Source organism: Egretta garzetta, unplaced genomic scaffold (assembly GCF_000687185.1).
Source record: "Egretta garzetta isolate BGI_Z169 unplaced genomic scaffold, ASM68718v1 scaffold268, whole genome shotgun sequence".
In the NCBI taxonomy this organism is placed as follows: Eukaryota; Metazoa; Chordata; class Aves; order Pelecaniformes; family Ardeidae; genus Egretta; species Egretta garzetta.
Window position 1 is genome coordinate 1,357,828 of NW_009260600.1, and position 15,125 is coordinate 1,372,952.

A 15,125-nucleotide genomic window follows, 5' to 3' on the forward strand; every position below is an offset into this window, starting at 1 on the left:
CGGGGCGCCCGTCGGCAACCGGTGTTCCCTCCGAGCTGCGCAGCCCGGTGCGCGGCCGGCGTGTTGCTCCGAGTCCCCGCCAGCGGTGCCTTTCGCTTTTCCTAGGCTCGAAATTGGCGAAGCTGACTTCGTTGTGCTCTGCGATGCTCTGAAAGTGCCGGAGGGCGTGAGGGAGAAAGCGTGGAAGACGTACGAGAGCTTGTCGGCTGTGGACGGAGCTCTAGTGAGTACCCGCTGCTTGTGGCGCACGCCTCCGTTGTGGGGTCTGCCCTGCGGCCCAGTCGAAATATTAAACTGTAGCTTTGCTGGACCGGGGGCCGGGTCTCTTGCCACCAGGGCTTGCGCAGTGTGACTTTGTTCTTCCCAAGTGCCGTTAGACTGATGCTGGATGCTGCCATGTGTATGTTGATATAAACTAGTTTCTATACATCTGCCTTTTCTGTTAATGTTTTCCAATAAAGGTATGGACTCAGGAATTCTTTCAGATAAAATAAATGACGGTAGAAAACAACACCATGCGATCAGCTAATTCTTCAAACTGCAAATGATTTCAAATATGGATGAGTCAGCTTTACACCGGTCAGCCCATCGTGTGTTTCTGTGTATGTCTTCCCGCTGCATCCTTCTTTATGAGGCTGCAGAAAGGGTCCGGAGAAGACTGTTGCAGAGAAAGGCATGGCTGCATGTTTCCTGTTGCATAATCTTAATCATACTTATTGTTGAGGTATTTCCGTTCAAAGTTAGTCATTGGGCATGTGTAAACAGATTAAAACGCACTATGCCCTTTCCTGATTTTTTTTCCCCCTTCTCAGTGTATTACTGCTGTCTCAACAAGCTGACTCTGACAACAGCTACAATACAATTCACTCATGACTGAAACTTTCTTATACTAGACCTGAATTAGATTTTAAAACACTTAGCTGGGGTATTATTCCCCACTGTGCAGGCTAGCATCCATGTATTTGTTGTTAATTCTGCTTATTCTTCTGCAACTTGAGCTGACCTGCCACAGCTATGCTGTCACTAGTAATACCTTGTGGTTTTTAAACCGCAGCATGAGTATACCAGCTCTTGATGCATGTGAGTTTCACAACACAATATGGTAACAGGGTGGGGGAGAGACTCTGTATAGCTCTTTCAGTAACAGATACAATTTCTGGCTGTGGATGTTCCCAGGGAACGTTTGCTTAAAAGCATAGTCAAGCTCCTCTATATGAACTGAAACCAGAGTAGTTGGTTCTATTGAGTGAAAAAAAACAAGGCATGTTTGAGTATAATTCTGCAAATATTTCACTTAGAGGTGAAATTTTCTTTTTAGTGATTGTTACCTAGCAGTGGCCAGGTAAGACACAGGGCATTTGCAGCCCTTCTCAGCATCTGAGGATGATCTCCTTTACCTATTCACAAGAGGGCAATGACTAGATCTTCATTATGACATAAAGCTCATATTTATTGTTGTGCAATTAAGGCGTATGTTAAGAGCCTTTCAGTGTACAGGAAAAAGTCTACATTACTTTGTGGTTCAATCCAAGACCTTTTCCTGAAACTTTCTGATGCATCAGCAAGGTGTTGAAGTGAGGAAGCTGGCAAGCATGTGCCTCCACGGGGACCTGGCAGGCACTGGAGTTGCTACTTCTAGCTGAGATCGGCGCAGGCTTCATTTGATTGTGAAGTCAAGCAAATTAACAGCCTGGTTGATTGCTGCTTCTCTTTCCAAGCCAAACTGTTGTCACGGGGAGCAGGGCTTCTCAGGGTGACTCTGGTTCAGGTTTCAGGGACTCAGGGGGAGGCTGTATTTAAATGCCCACACCTCTCCCCTGTGCTAAAGGTAGTGTGTTGAAGGGACTGTCCCAGGGTTGGTCCTGCAAGTACCACCTGTGTATGTTTCAGTCAACGTGGTTCAGTACTAACCTGTCCAGTTCTGAACTGGAACAGAAGCTGCTTATGTAGCAGCTTTCTGTTCTCAAGCAGGAAGGGAAATGGCAGGACACCAGTTGAGACAAATACCTACCAGAACACTTCTGTTTTAACCCTGTTGTTGGTTTGACTTGAGGAAGTCTAAATCATCAGACCACTGATGGAGATAGAGATAGCATCAAATGATCCCACTCTTGAGCCATTTACAGAGCATAAAGATCCAAAACCTTACTTTCCCTGGTCTTGTTCTTTGTGGTTGACCTCAGAACTGTGCCTGCCAAGCCTCTGAGAATGTGGAGGGGACTTGCAGTGCTAACTAGGAAGTGGTGTGGCCCAGATGTCAGGTACTGTGGTTACTGGCAGAGATTCAGGGTGCAAATGTGGGCTCGGATGTAGTCTGAACACCTGCTATTCCCTTGCTCAGTGAATATGTAGGGACTTACAGTGAAAACATCTATTAGTACTGTCCTTTTTGGGTCACTTTGGGTACATGTAATGGTGTGCAAAGAGACTCTGCAAACAAGGTATTTGCAGCTTAAAAGTATCAAGCAATTATTTTTGGCATACGTACACAAAAGGTGGCTAGGCTGTAGTGATGTATCAGTCTAAGCTTGCCTGTGCTTCAGTGAGACACCTCAAGAGTCGTTGCTGGCCAGGCAGGCATCAGTCAGGAGGAGAAAGGTTGGTATCCACCGCTCCTTCACAGAATGAATTCTCTGTGCCATTACCTGCTGAAGCCACTGGCACCACCAAAACTGGCCGATGCTGCTTTTTTCCTTCAGGATGTCACGCTTTTCCATGCTGATATTTTTTTGTTTTGAATCTTTGAGCTAATAACGATCCCACTTCTCTCTGAAATTTCACCTTTCTTATCTTGCATAGCTCTGCACTGCAGCTTTTCTTAGAGTCCTCTCAATTTACCTGTTTCCCTAGCAACTTGAGTCAAGGATATACAGCTGCACCCTATCACAGCTGGGCCTTGAATCCTTCAAACAGTTGAACCCCTGTGGGAGGTGTGGAGGAGGAAGGTGGCAGGAGAGAGACGGTTACACGATCTTTCTGGAAAATTGAGGCTGATGTGTAGTTGTAAAAACTAGACCTGCAGAGAGAGATTGTTCAAACCATTACAACTATCTGTTAAATATGGTGGTAAAGTTTAAACTCTGCTTATCACAGAGGAAATTACACTCTTCTACAATTAAATTATAACTTGAAATCTGTGAGACAAAACCCCAAATGCTGGTTCCAAAAATGTCATACTGAATTGGCACTGTTGGTATATGTTGTGAAGGAAGGTACCTGATGCATGGCCAGAAAGCCGGTTTATTTTAAAATTCTTTTTATATCTGGTGAACTCCCACACAAGTTTATTGTAAACATGGAAGTATATATATAATTAAATAAATAAGAGCTTTTGCATTAGTGTTATACAAAGATTTGTTCTTTCTATCGTTTCGCATGTTTACCAAACCGAGCTACTTAGGTAAACAAAATGCTTGTTTTAGAGTTGTAGATTTTACTGTCTTTCAAAAGTCTTATGCACTGACAGTTGTTGGTTTAAAAATTGGCTCTGATGCTTGCTTCTCTTGTAGTCTTTAATTTTTTGTCACTGTCCTGAAATCTGTATTATGAATCAATAGTGCCTGTGAACTCTAGATGGAGTAAATAGATTTAGTGCAATCACTAACGTACTTTGGTGAGCAGCATGTGGTTGTTGGTGTAAGAAAGACTAGGAGAGGTCCAAGAAGCCATGCTAGGAAAAAGTTCAGAGTGTTTGCTATGTTCTGCTACTGTTTGTTTTGGTAAAGAACAGCAAAGCGAGAATCCGAAGTAGAGTATAGGGTGATGTAAGCAGGAAAAAGAAACTCGAGTGAACTGTTACTTAATATATTGGAAGGAACCAGTGTGAGGAACAGATGACACGGTGACTAAATTGGAACCAAACTTCTGCAAAAAAAAAAAAAATTGAAGTGGTTTAGGAAAATTGATAGAAACTGGAGTCTGCCAAGGACCTTGAGGCATAGGGGCTGGTGTGCTTCAACCTCATCAGCCCAACTTGCCGTAGTATGTGGTGTGTGGGCAGGAGCTTCATTTTTTGTTTGCTGTTCATAGCACTGTTTGGGAAATGTGGCTCACCATTCTGCTGCTGCTCAGCTGTTCGGACTCATGAATTCCTGAGTCATTTTTATCAAGTGTCTGTCTAACCTGCTATTAAAAAATTCTGATGATGAAAGACCTGCAGTCTGCATAGTTAGTCCTTCCTAGTTTAACTTTCTTTGCCTGTGAACTTTTTCCTGAAGTACTACACTAATCTGTTTCTGTGTTATAATTGAAGCCAGGGGTGTTTATTCTGTACCCCATGGACATAAGAATGTATTATTGCTGCCTTTTTTTTTTTTCTCCAGAAAGTCTCTAACATCTGAAGATTTCTGTCATCTTTCCTTGTTTTTAATTGCTCATCTTATGTTCTGAAATTTTCTCTAGCTGGTGACTTATACTGGTATGCAGATACTGCCGAGCACTTGATTCTCACAGGAGTTGAACTATGTTCTTAGTGAAGAAAACTTAAAAGACGAACTGTAGCTTAAGTGGAGGAATGAAATAATGAGTCCTTAAATATAGCAAGGTTGCTCTATATAGACCAAAAAGTTAGTGATCAGCAGGTCAGATGTTCCCAATCTATAAAATACCGCATTTAAATTAAATCAGTTCCTTTTGGTTGTAGTTTCTTACGAAAAAGAAAACACTGTAGTTGGTAAACCACCTCATCCTCCTATTAAAAGATGTGCGGAGGCTTCTTGCTTTTGGCAAAAGCGTGAGACACGTGAGACACACAAAACCTTTTCTGTCTAGAGCTTTGTCTCTTATTTATAGAACTGCAGCTAAACTGGACCCAAATCCACTGAAGCTTTGGATGGATGAGCAAAATTACAGCTATTTTAGGATCCTCTGTTATTAAACAAAAAACAAAGAGCCACAGAAAGTCCTGAAGCAAACATAAATCATCACAGTGGCCTTTTGCTGGTGATACTCATTATCTTGATAGCAGACGCCTTGCATGCATGTGTTGTGCCCTTGCACTTTAAACGTGTAGCTAACTGCCATACAGTTTCTTTTTTTACTCATTTTCTGCCTTCTTGCTACATGCAAGAAAAGTGTAATGGAAAGTTTTCATATCAGAACTGTTTTAATCTGTTCAATACTTTCCATTGACTTCCATTACTTTCGGCTAGTATTATGTTTAAATTGGATTTAATCTCTTGAGAACTAATAGTAATCTTCCATTGCAGACAATGTTCAATAGAAAATTTAAAACTGTTATTGCTGAAAAATGGAGGATCTGACTGTCTTTACCCAGAACTTCTTATATTCAGACAGTGGGTACAATATTCACTTTCAGAATTTTTTTTCTAGAAAATTTTTCCTACAAGTCTTAATTCTGATCACTTTTCTATTGTGAGTGCTTCTTGGTTCTTTTTCCCTGCCATCTTCCTCCCGTGTAATCGTAAACGTATCTGTGAGTTTCTTGTACCATCTAACTAGTTCTCTATATTGATTAGGATGTGGTGGCTGAGGTTTGAGTAAGCCAACAAGTTCTACATCTTCCCCTTCAAAAATTAGGTTTTTGGTATTTACAGTGTGACATCCTGTATGCTGCTTGATTCAAATACCCATCTGCGTTGGTATTTCTCATGTACATTTCTCTTGACCTTCTTTTACACAGCATCAGTTGAAGGTTCTATTCCTGGATCACTTTTGTAGGCTGTCATCAAAACTGCTATCAGTCTTGGCAGAATAATAAACATCTCTAACTGCAAACTAGAACTGAGATTTCTGTGACCATCTCCTCCTTGTGACTGGTTTAGCACTGGAGAACCTTGAGGCAGAGAACAGAAAGTATTTCTATTAGTGCCTGTAACACCTTGCAACAACATCTGAAAAGAAGAGAGGCAAGAATCCCATTTCACAGTAGTTCAGTTTGATGAGCATTTTAAGCTTATGACTCTTCCGGGTTGTTTTCACTAGATTTAGGCAAACTGATGATCTGCTAAAAATGGGTTACATAGTATTAACAGTAAGTCCAGAATGAGACAAAAATATTTTGAAAGAGTTTGTAAGAGTTTTATATCTTTTCCTCCAGAAAACTATATTGATTCAACAGAACTGACCTACATTGTCCAGAGTTATAGCATTGGTTCCCCAGAATCCTAAATAAAAAAAGAAAGAAGTCTATGTAAACTACTAGGTGCTAAGCAATCTTTGAGTTAGTGATTGGGAGGCTTTGATTCATGATCAGTTGAAATAAGGTCACTGGAAGTCGTCTTACTGGCACTGACAGCCAAGGACAAATGTTGAGCTGTTGTTCTGCCTGTTTTCTGTAGTGATGCTATATCAACAAAGATCTTGAGTCAGACTGTGGTCAAGAATAAAACCCTCAGAAATGAACTTCTGGCTGTGAATTTGTCTTGCGTCTGTTCCCATGCCCTCAAGTCCATCTGGGATGAATTGTCTGGTTTTGGCTGTAAACAAACTGCTAATTTGTGTCATAGGATTGGCTTCCCTGGAGTTATGACACTGGCAAAATAGTTGAACAGAGAGATGCTTCTGCATTTTTGTTCTGCAGTCAGCATTAACTCATTTGTATAGGAAAGGACTTGAAAAATGTCTGTGAGCTTTGGGAGGGAAGGGGTATGAGGAGGAAAATACTCAGTCTGACCTCTGCTTATCTCTAAAAACCTACCCCGTGATGTTTGTATTTTATATATTAAAATCACTAAAATCTTCATGCATGGATATGGGCAGATAGTCTTATTTTCTGAGGAAATTACGGTTTACCTGCATCTTTGGGTATTTTAAGCAGTAGTAGCTGGTGGGATAGGCCCAGTCTGGTGTTCTCGCATGTTTTCCTCTCCTCCCTCACACAGCTGATGTTAAGAGGTGGGCACACTCAAGAGCTGCTCACCTTTTATTTGCTATTAGAAACCAACCATAATATATTAGTTTATCATGGGTTCTGCATAATGATTTTGTTAGGCCAGCACTCATCCAACATCTGGTCTGGTTGAGGAGAAGGTGCCCAAAGCATGCTGTAACACCAGCAGTTAGAAGGGGCATGAGGACAAGGGGGTAGTCCTGATATTAGAGTTTGACTCACCGTAATGGTTTGAATCTAGTGGACTGACAAGCTGCCTTTCAGGCTGCCATCTTGTTTAATGGTAGAAATAAATGAGTTATTACCCCACACCATACCGATAAGGAGTTTAAAGATTGTCCTTGCAAAACGAGACCTCAACCCTTACCAAATAAACCATTGCTATAGCCATCAAGCATTCGTCCTCCTAGGGTAGAGCTAAGAGCTGCCTAGGAGAGCTAGGCTTGTTTGGATAGGCAGTGAACTAGGAACAATCTCACTGCTTCCTAGCACTCAGTCCTCCTGCCCTACAAGTTGTATTTACAGAACAATGTCATGGTCTGAGTTTGCAGGAACGTGAAGTGAGGGGAACTTTTTTATTAAACAAGGTCAACTGACTCCAGTGGCAGTGGTGTTCTTGGTAAGTGAGTAGTCATCCTTCTTCTTGGTAGGTCACTGGCTAGCCTTAACTTTCAAGATTTTTTACAGTGCATCACAGACATGTTAATGCAGGAAAATAGACAGCCCCGTCCTACAGGATGTTTTTTGTTCATATGTGCCTGGTACATATGTGCCTGTTGTAGCTGTCATCAGCAAAGGATTGTTGAGACTGGCTGAGATGGTGGGAGCGCATCTCCTAGCAAAGCCTTTCTTCTGTGCAAAAGCCATTCGAGAGCAATTTTTTTTGCCTCATCTTTAGGTTGCTGGTGGTGTATGATGGTAATAAAATATTGAAAAAGTGAGGGTTTCAAATAAACAGAGAGGCAGTGACTATTTGATATTAATATCCATTCCTTTATGTATCATCAAATGCATCTCAGTCTTAATAGCTTCTTTCAAAATAATTTTCTGTTGTACAAGGTGTCGTAATTCATAGAAAAGCTCAAATAGGAATGCAGGAAGAAAGTGGTAACTTAAATAATGGACAGTTACCACGCTGTTGAAGGTGGCTAGTTACTTTAGCATTCAAGGCTGTACTATAACTCTTATGAATTGCACAAACCAATGAAACTTCTCATTCTTCGGAGGAGGCCCCAGCCAGTCCTTATGGAAGTATAAATACTGGTCCCAAGAAAGAAGCAGAGCAATTGCAAAAAAAAAAAAAAAATCATAATTGTTGGCAGTGTGAGTGAAATTATTGTATAATTTATGGGCACGACAAGCTATTTGTCATGGTTACACCACTGAGTAAGCGAGGACATGAGTGGGTGCTGAGGATGCAGAGCCTTTCAGGGTAGTTTTAGAAGACCACGTGAGATGGAGGGACCCAGATCTGGTGCAGTCTTATTGCTATTGCCTTTGGGGAGTATTTTCTAGAGTGAATTGGCCCCTTTGGCTCACACTGGTGTTGTCTGGGAGGCAGCTAGGTGGAGTGATTTGGGGAAAGGATAAAGAAGTAGGCCAGAGAGTGGGCTAAAACTAAACAGCGTAGAAGAGCTAAGTTCAGTATTTCAGCTCACTCGCTCCCGGGGGTCTGTTTCACCTCCATCCTCTATCGGATGTTACATCCGACCTAGAGCTGCTGAGACACATGCTCAGACTCTGCTCCTTTGCTGACGCGGCTGTGGGCCTGGGTGGTATTGCAGATTTCTTTACAAAGATGTCTCATGTCCGAAGAGGGTTTCATGAGTCTGCAGTTTTAGGAGTCTTGCAGGGCTGCACCCACACCTGGTTCTGTCTTCAAAATAGCTTTGTTTCCGAAACCCGTGGCATACCTGCTTGTCTTCTTTCTTCCATGCTTCTACAAAACATTGCTCTTTAGAGGTTTTCCGTTGAAATGCTGTTTTGGTGGAAGGGTACTGGAATTGTAGCTGGTGCCTGGCTGGCTCCAAGTGACTAGCTTGTGAAGAGTGAGCTCCATGTCTGCCATTACGGGGTGGCTTTTCTTCGGGTAAGGATGATTGTACAGCTTGTTCCTTACTTCTAAGCAGCAGAAGACAGACCTTAAGTGTAGCTGTATGGTAGGAAGATGCCTGAAGGTGCTTGTTATTAACACACTTTACTAAACAAAGAGATGGGTTTGTGGTTCAGCTGTGATAAGTGGTTGAGACCTAGCTGGATAATAAAATTCATGAGTATTTATTGCTTGTCCTTTTAATGATTTTATATTTATTTCTTATGATGTCTCTCCTGATTCCTTAACCTTCAGTGTCTTGTTATGGTCAAATATAGTAACTTTAAAAAAAAAAAACCTCATGGTTTCTGCTTTGCATAAACATTCCATGGAACCAAAGCTTCTATTTCGAAACTTTGCTGAATTGTATGGGTAAAATTGGTCTTGTACTCTAGGAGTAAGTTCTTGGTCTTTCATCTGTAATGTAAAACTTGCAATGGTTTTCAGTTATCAAATAATTGGCTATCACAGTCAAATGTTTGCTTGAGGGTGTTTTGTTTTACCATTTCTAATCTAGTTTGGAGAAATTAGTGCTTTCCATATATTATCCACTTTATTGCATAATAAAAATAAAAACTGTTTTCTCTTTTTCTAAAAGGCCTATAACAAGAAAAAGGAAACATGGGGAGTCTGTATCTTTATTGTAGCAATTGATCTGGATGAAATAACATTCACTTTCACAGAGCTTCTGAAAAGTATAAGCATTAGGTAAGTGAATTTAAGTGTGTGAATTTAGATTTCAGCAATTAACTAGTCAACATTTTTATTAAGGGAATATTTTTAAGGCATTGTTAATGTGCATATTTGGTTAGTTGATTTTAAAGTGAAGGTTACTTATGGAAATTTTGAATATTTCGGTAAACTAGGAGTCTTGCTGTCATATTTTGGTTGAGGGAGCAATGATACTTGTTTGATTCAGCTGTGATGGGCTTTGATTATATCACACAGCAGATTCTTGTTCTTGCTTAACCTAAAGTCTTCATCAATTTAACTTGGTGTAAATTACACTTCAGATACTTTCCTTTCTTTCCCTGTATCAGGAACATTTTTCCAACATTAGGTTTAGGCTAAACCAAGAAGTGGAAAAAAATGTTACTTTTTAAACAGTTTGCCAGCATGCTGCTCTTTTGCAAACATTTTACTGCCGGTTTAAATTTTGTACTTTTGTACATGATTTTTGCTACTGTTAGATTGTCTATTCACTAAGTTCATAATACAGAAATAAAGATTATAGGACAATATCTGCTTTTAAGGAAAATTTAGGTGGCAACAGCAATAGGTATACCCTTGTGTTAGATTAATCTAAGGAAAGGATTCCAGTGCTGTCTGCCTAGTAACTGCTGTGCATCGAAAGCATGTGCAGCAGCAAAGCTTTCGGATGCTCTAGGGCAAGAGGCTAAGGCAGAACGCCAGGCACATTGTGGTGGTTAACCCCAGGCTTGGGGTTAAATATCCTTTTCTTGGAAGTCATCAGTTATGATTAGACTTCTCCATGCTGCTCCTACCTCGCATCGTCTCCCAGAGCAGCAGTCAGGTACTATGTTCAACTTAATCTCTTCAGTCTTGACTGAATTGGAACCGTGTGGATGAAATCTAATTGCATTTGTGCAGCAATGTTCAGCGTGTTCCACCTGAGTACAGACCAACTTGTGCTGCAAACTGAAAGAGACTTTTTCCCCTGGGGTTTCAGAGAGTAATCTATTACTCTGCCAATTTTTATTTTAGCAACACTCAATTGCTTGCTAGCCCTGGGCTTTTTGTCAGCTTAAGGTCAATCTGGCAGAGATTTCTACCAGTCATCTTCCTCTAGAGCCACACAGATATATTGGAAAGATTTTTCATTCCACGGCAAAAGATTTTTCATTCCATGGCAAAAGAATTCCCAAATGAACTTCTGACTGGTTTTATATTCTGTTTTTTAATCTGACAAAGGTCACAAAATCTCTCAGGATCCTATATTCTGATAAAGGATCAAAATTGGATATAGTTGAAATAGTTGAATAGATTTGATAGCTTCCTCCTCCTTAGTTCTTAGCAATCTGCTTGTTTTGGTTATGAATAAAACAACAAAATGCTTTCTTGATGGCCATGATATTACATGGAAAACTTTGGTCCCCTATGTAATAGTATTTCCAAAGGGTGGGGCTGTCCTTGCCACCAATGCCTGTTGAAAGACTTGGATTTCCATATAATTCAGTGCATTCATCTCAGTTTTCATTTCTGGGTCTCTCTAGCATGGGTGGAGCCAAGGTTCATGTTCTTAGGGTAGTAAGAACATTTCTGAAGTAGAACTTCTAGCTAGAACAGAAGAGTTGAGATGTCTGTGTTGGGTGTTTGTGGTTTTACTGGCAGAGCAAGGAAGAAAGATGCGTCTAGTTAGCAAATTCTGACTTCCAAAGATAATATCTGTGCTAGCCAAGAAAATTCTCTTTTTGTGGTAGAGCCCATATCGTGAGAGGCCTGTGCTACCTAGTTGAACAGTTTTCCTGCATCTGGAGAATGTAAAGGTGGTGTAGAGGGCTCAAAGTAAGCAAGTAGTGTTTTCCAAAGCAAGGTTCTCAGTCATTGCTAGTTGTAGTAAGAATATGATGGAGTCTAGTGAAGTAAGGCAGTGGATTTTGGTGGGGTTTTTGAAGAGCTATTGCATAATGGTCATTCTCAGTTATGATAATCTGGCATTTTTTTCCTTTTTTTTCAGTGTATGTGCATTTTTTCAGTTTCTGAAAGAGGTGGATGTTAACATGGATACTGTAAGCACTAAAGTTGATAGCACTGTATCAAGGCTGAAAAAGAAATATGATGTATTACTTGCACTATACCACAAGTTTGAAAGGTATTATACTTTTTTTATTTAGAAATTACGAATTCTTTATGGCTGTCAACCTTTAAGTATTTAGATGTATCAAACTGTGTATTAGAAGAGCCCATTTAAACTCTGTGTACTAATGTTTATAAAGCAGTGAAATGGAACTGTGTACATGCATTGAATAAACACATCTTACATTTTACTCCATGACTATTACAACGCGTTGTTAAACAGTCCCCTTGTTGCAGTACAAACAATAGTAAGAGGAGCATGACAAGTGGTTGCTGGTCCTTTTGTTAAGCTTTTTACAAATAAAAGGAATGGTTTACCATCTAACAGGGACTTTAAGGGACTTTCTGTCTCTACCTTCCCACCCCTCACCAAATCGTAATCCAAAAGTTTCTTTCTAAGGAGTTCTAGAAAGAAAAAAAGCACAAATAAGATAGTCTTTCTCTCTCAGACCTGGAACTGAAGGCTGTTTGTTCCAGCATCTAGGGGTGTTGCAGAGCCTGCTCTTATTATCAGTTCTCACTTTTAACCAAGGTAAACCTCCCCAAGTGGTTTAGCTGACCATATGGTGAGAATCAAGGGGCGTTCTCTTTGTACAGAATTAATTGAATGTGCTTATGGTGGAGTGCTAAGAGCTTTCTGTGTGTAACTTGAAAATCAGGAGATTCTCAAATGGAGGCCTTTTTTGAGTTGCTGTTACTCCAGGGTGGTAAGTTGCCATACTCTATGCTTTAACGTGAAGACAGAGATGATAAAGGCTTTAGATCCTTTCACAGGCTAATCTGTGCTAGCATAGATGCGTATTGGCAAGATATGATATCCTCTGAGGCAATTTTTAATCAGTCTGTGAAATTCTCTGTAGCATATACCAGTAGAAAACTGTTCCATGTTATTTAACATGGAAGCATAGTTCTGTGATGCTCATGTTACTTGATCCCATTGCTTCAGAGCAGTGTGGTATTTTTCACCTGCAAGAGTTTGAGTCACTGTAACATTTTGCCTCCCAAACCATAGAAGGCTCTCAAATATCCCTTAAATGACCCTTGAAAGGGGTAGCAGGTCACCCCTCGGTAGTTTATAGAATCAAGGCACAAATGTGATAGAAGTTTTATTTGTCTTTTCAAAGGTCAATCAATCATATTTCCCATTAGCTTGGATAATGTGTATATCACAACATTTTTGTAAAGTTTATGGTTGCCTTAAAGCGATAAAGTTGTAAATAATTTGTTTTTGCCCATTGCAAGGCTATAAAAGCGTCATTGCAGATTTATACAGGCATGGGTGGTTTTTTGTCCCTCCTCTAACTCTTCTTCAGTTGCTTACTTTTTCAAAACTTGAATTGCAGTAACAATTTTTTCAAACAGAAAGATTTGAAATTTGTGTTTTCCCCCTGTTTTCTTTTTGAATAAACTGAATTCATTTCTTGAAATAACACATACCTAAAATAACTAGGAAGAAACATTATACCACAAGGCTTGCAGTGACTTTGCAGAAAGAGTAAAGATTTTTAAATGCCCTTTTATAGAGTGTTCTGCGCAGCTGTAGCATATGCTTTGCTGTGTTTTACAAGCCACTGAGTAACAATGTACGTACAAATCCCGTCTTTCTGGAAGAAAACAATAACAAATTTTTGTTATACCAAATTAAAATTGTTCTGCTATGCAAGCTTTGACATAAGCATGCAAGCAACAGTATTACTTCAGCTCTGGCAGGGCTTTACTTGGTCTGTTGTTAATCTGATCTCCAAGAGTCATCAGTTTTTTGAAGTTAGAATAATGTTTTGTGAACTGGTATATTTTTTTACTACATTGAAGGCAAAGATATTACACGGTTTGCTTTCAGAGGTGTTTAAAAATAAGTATTTCTTTTTGTTTTCTAGGACTTGTGGCCTTATTTATCTGGAACAACCTAGTAGTGAGTAAGTTTGACTTTCCTAAATTGTGTTTGTCGAGATGAGATGTAAAACATGTCAGCATTTTTATTTTTTAACCCATTAAGATTGACCTAAGTCATAGTATGTCATGTGTTTAATTTAGATTTAGTGGGGACTTTGAATTTCAGTGAGAGATGATGAAAGCTGCAGAAGTGATATATATATTTGATCACTTCCTCCATGAAGGATCGCCACCCAATGGCGGGTGTCTCGTCATGGTGGTAATGAACATTTGGAGAGTGAGCTTCCTAATCATAGCAACAAATGAATGGATGAAAAGATGCCTTAGCAACTCCCAAATGAGCTTGCGTTCATGCTGTGACTGGAAAATAGGGCATTAGTCAAAGGCACAAGCGAGAAAACGGCTCATGACAGTTAAGTGAATTATCCACGTTCACTTTCTTTTCCAAGGATGATACAGATATTTCCTGATTCTTGAATGGCTTTACAGAGACTTAATTTTTTTCAAGTGCGTAGTCATAATTACATAGGGAATGGAACGAGATAATTAATAAACTTAACTATGTGGGAAACGTTGCATGTTGTCTTCAAATGTTCCATAGACTGAAACATTTTTTCAGAAACTATAGTTTAAATTACTACAGACCTATTAATGCAAAGGCTTTATTTTTGTGTCCCTACAGGATTTCTGCTGAACTCAGTTCTGTATTAGTCCTAAAAAATTACTGGATTACTTTTTTGCTGGCAAAAGGTAAGTTTTAATTATAAGACAGTTATTTTAATGCATATTGTTGAATTGAGTTTATGGGTTTGGTTTATGTGTCCAGTATGGGATTGGCATCCTTATTACAAATGTTCATAGTACAGGCCCAGAATGTTTTGACTGTGTGGCTTTTGTAACTAGTCAGTAATATTTCTTTCTATACAATTTGGCTATTTTTTTTACCTTCTATTGCTTCCTGTGTGTATAGATATATATTTTTAAGGTTTATAAGATTTTTTTTTCTTTCCTTTGAAGGTGGGCATTCTGTACTGAGGTGCTTTATAACCTGCCAATATTTTAGTAATGGATGATTACCTGAAAAGACTGGCAGATTTTTTTTAATGGGCTTATATATGTATTATAAATATATAAAATATATAAATAAATAAATTTAATAATAAATATTATTGTAAGATAGTAAGTCCCTGAAATAATGTATATTACAATTCTTCCTTGAAAATGCTAAGTTCCAGTTAAAGCTGAGTGATGAAACAATTATAGTAAGTTTATGGAGTCTCATCTCATTGTACTATTTCTAGAAGAAGGAATGAATCGTGTATCTTAATTGCTGCTTACTCCAGGTCTGTGTTATCAGCGAAGTGTACACATCTCTTGGCATTGAAATTGGTCTTGGATGGGCTGAGCTTCATGGAGCTTTTTCACTAGAATTCTCCAAGCATAAGCATAAAGCAAAACCCACAGAATTTTTGT

The 15,125-nt window shown here is 39.5% G+C and overlaps 1 protein-coding gene across 1 annotated transcript in view; it reads left to right on the forward strand.

The window, feature by feature from the left end:
* Positions 1-4: 4 nt before the first annotated feature.
* Positions 5-15,125, forward strand: part of RB1 (RB transcriptional corepressor 1) — a gene marked incomplete at its 5' end in the record, with an annotated part of 77,840 nt that continues 62,719 nt past the window's right edge. The window contains 5 exons of the mRNA XM_035900329.1: positions 5-223; positions 9,541-9,650; positions 11,641-11,775; positions 13,637-13,675; positions 14,335-14,402. Of these exons, the coding sequence (XP_035756222.1) occupies positions 5-223; positions 9,541-9,650; positions 11,641-11,775; positions 13,637-13,675; positions 14,335-14,402 (571 nt within the window). The remainder of the gene's footprint in view (positions 224-9,540; positions 9,651-11,640; positions 11,776-13,636; positions 13,676-14,334; positions 14,403-15,125) is intronic.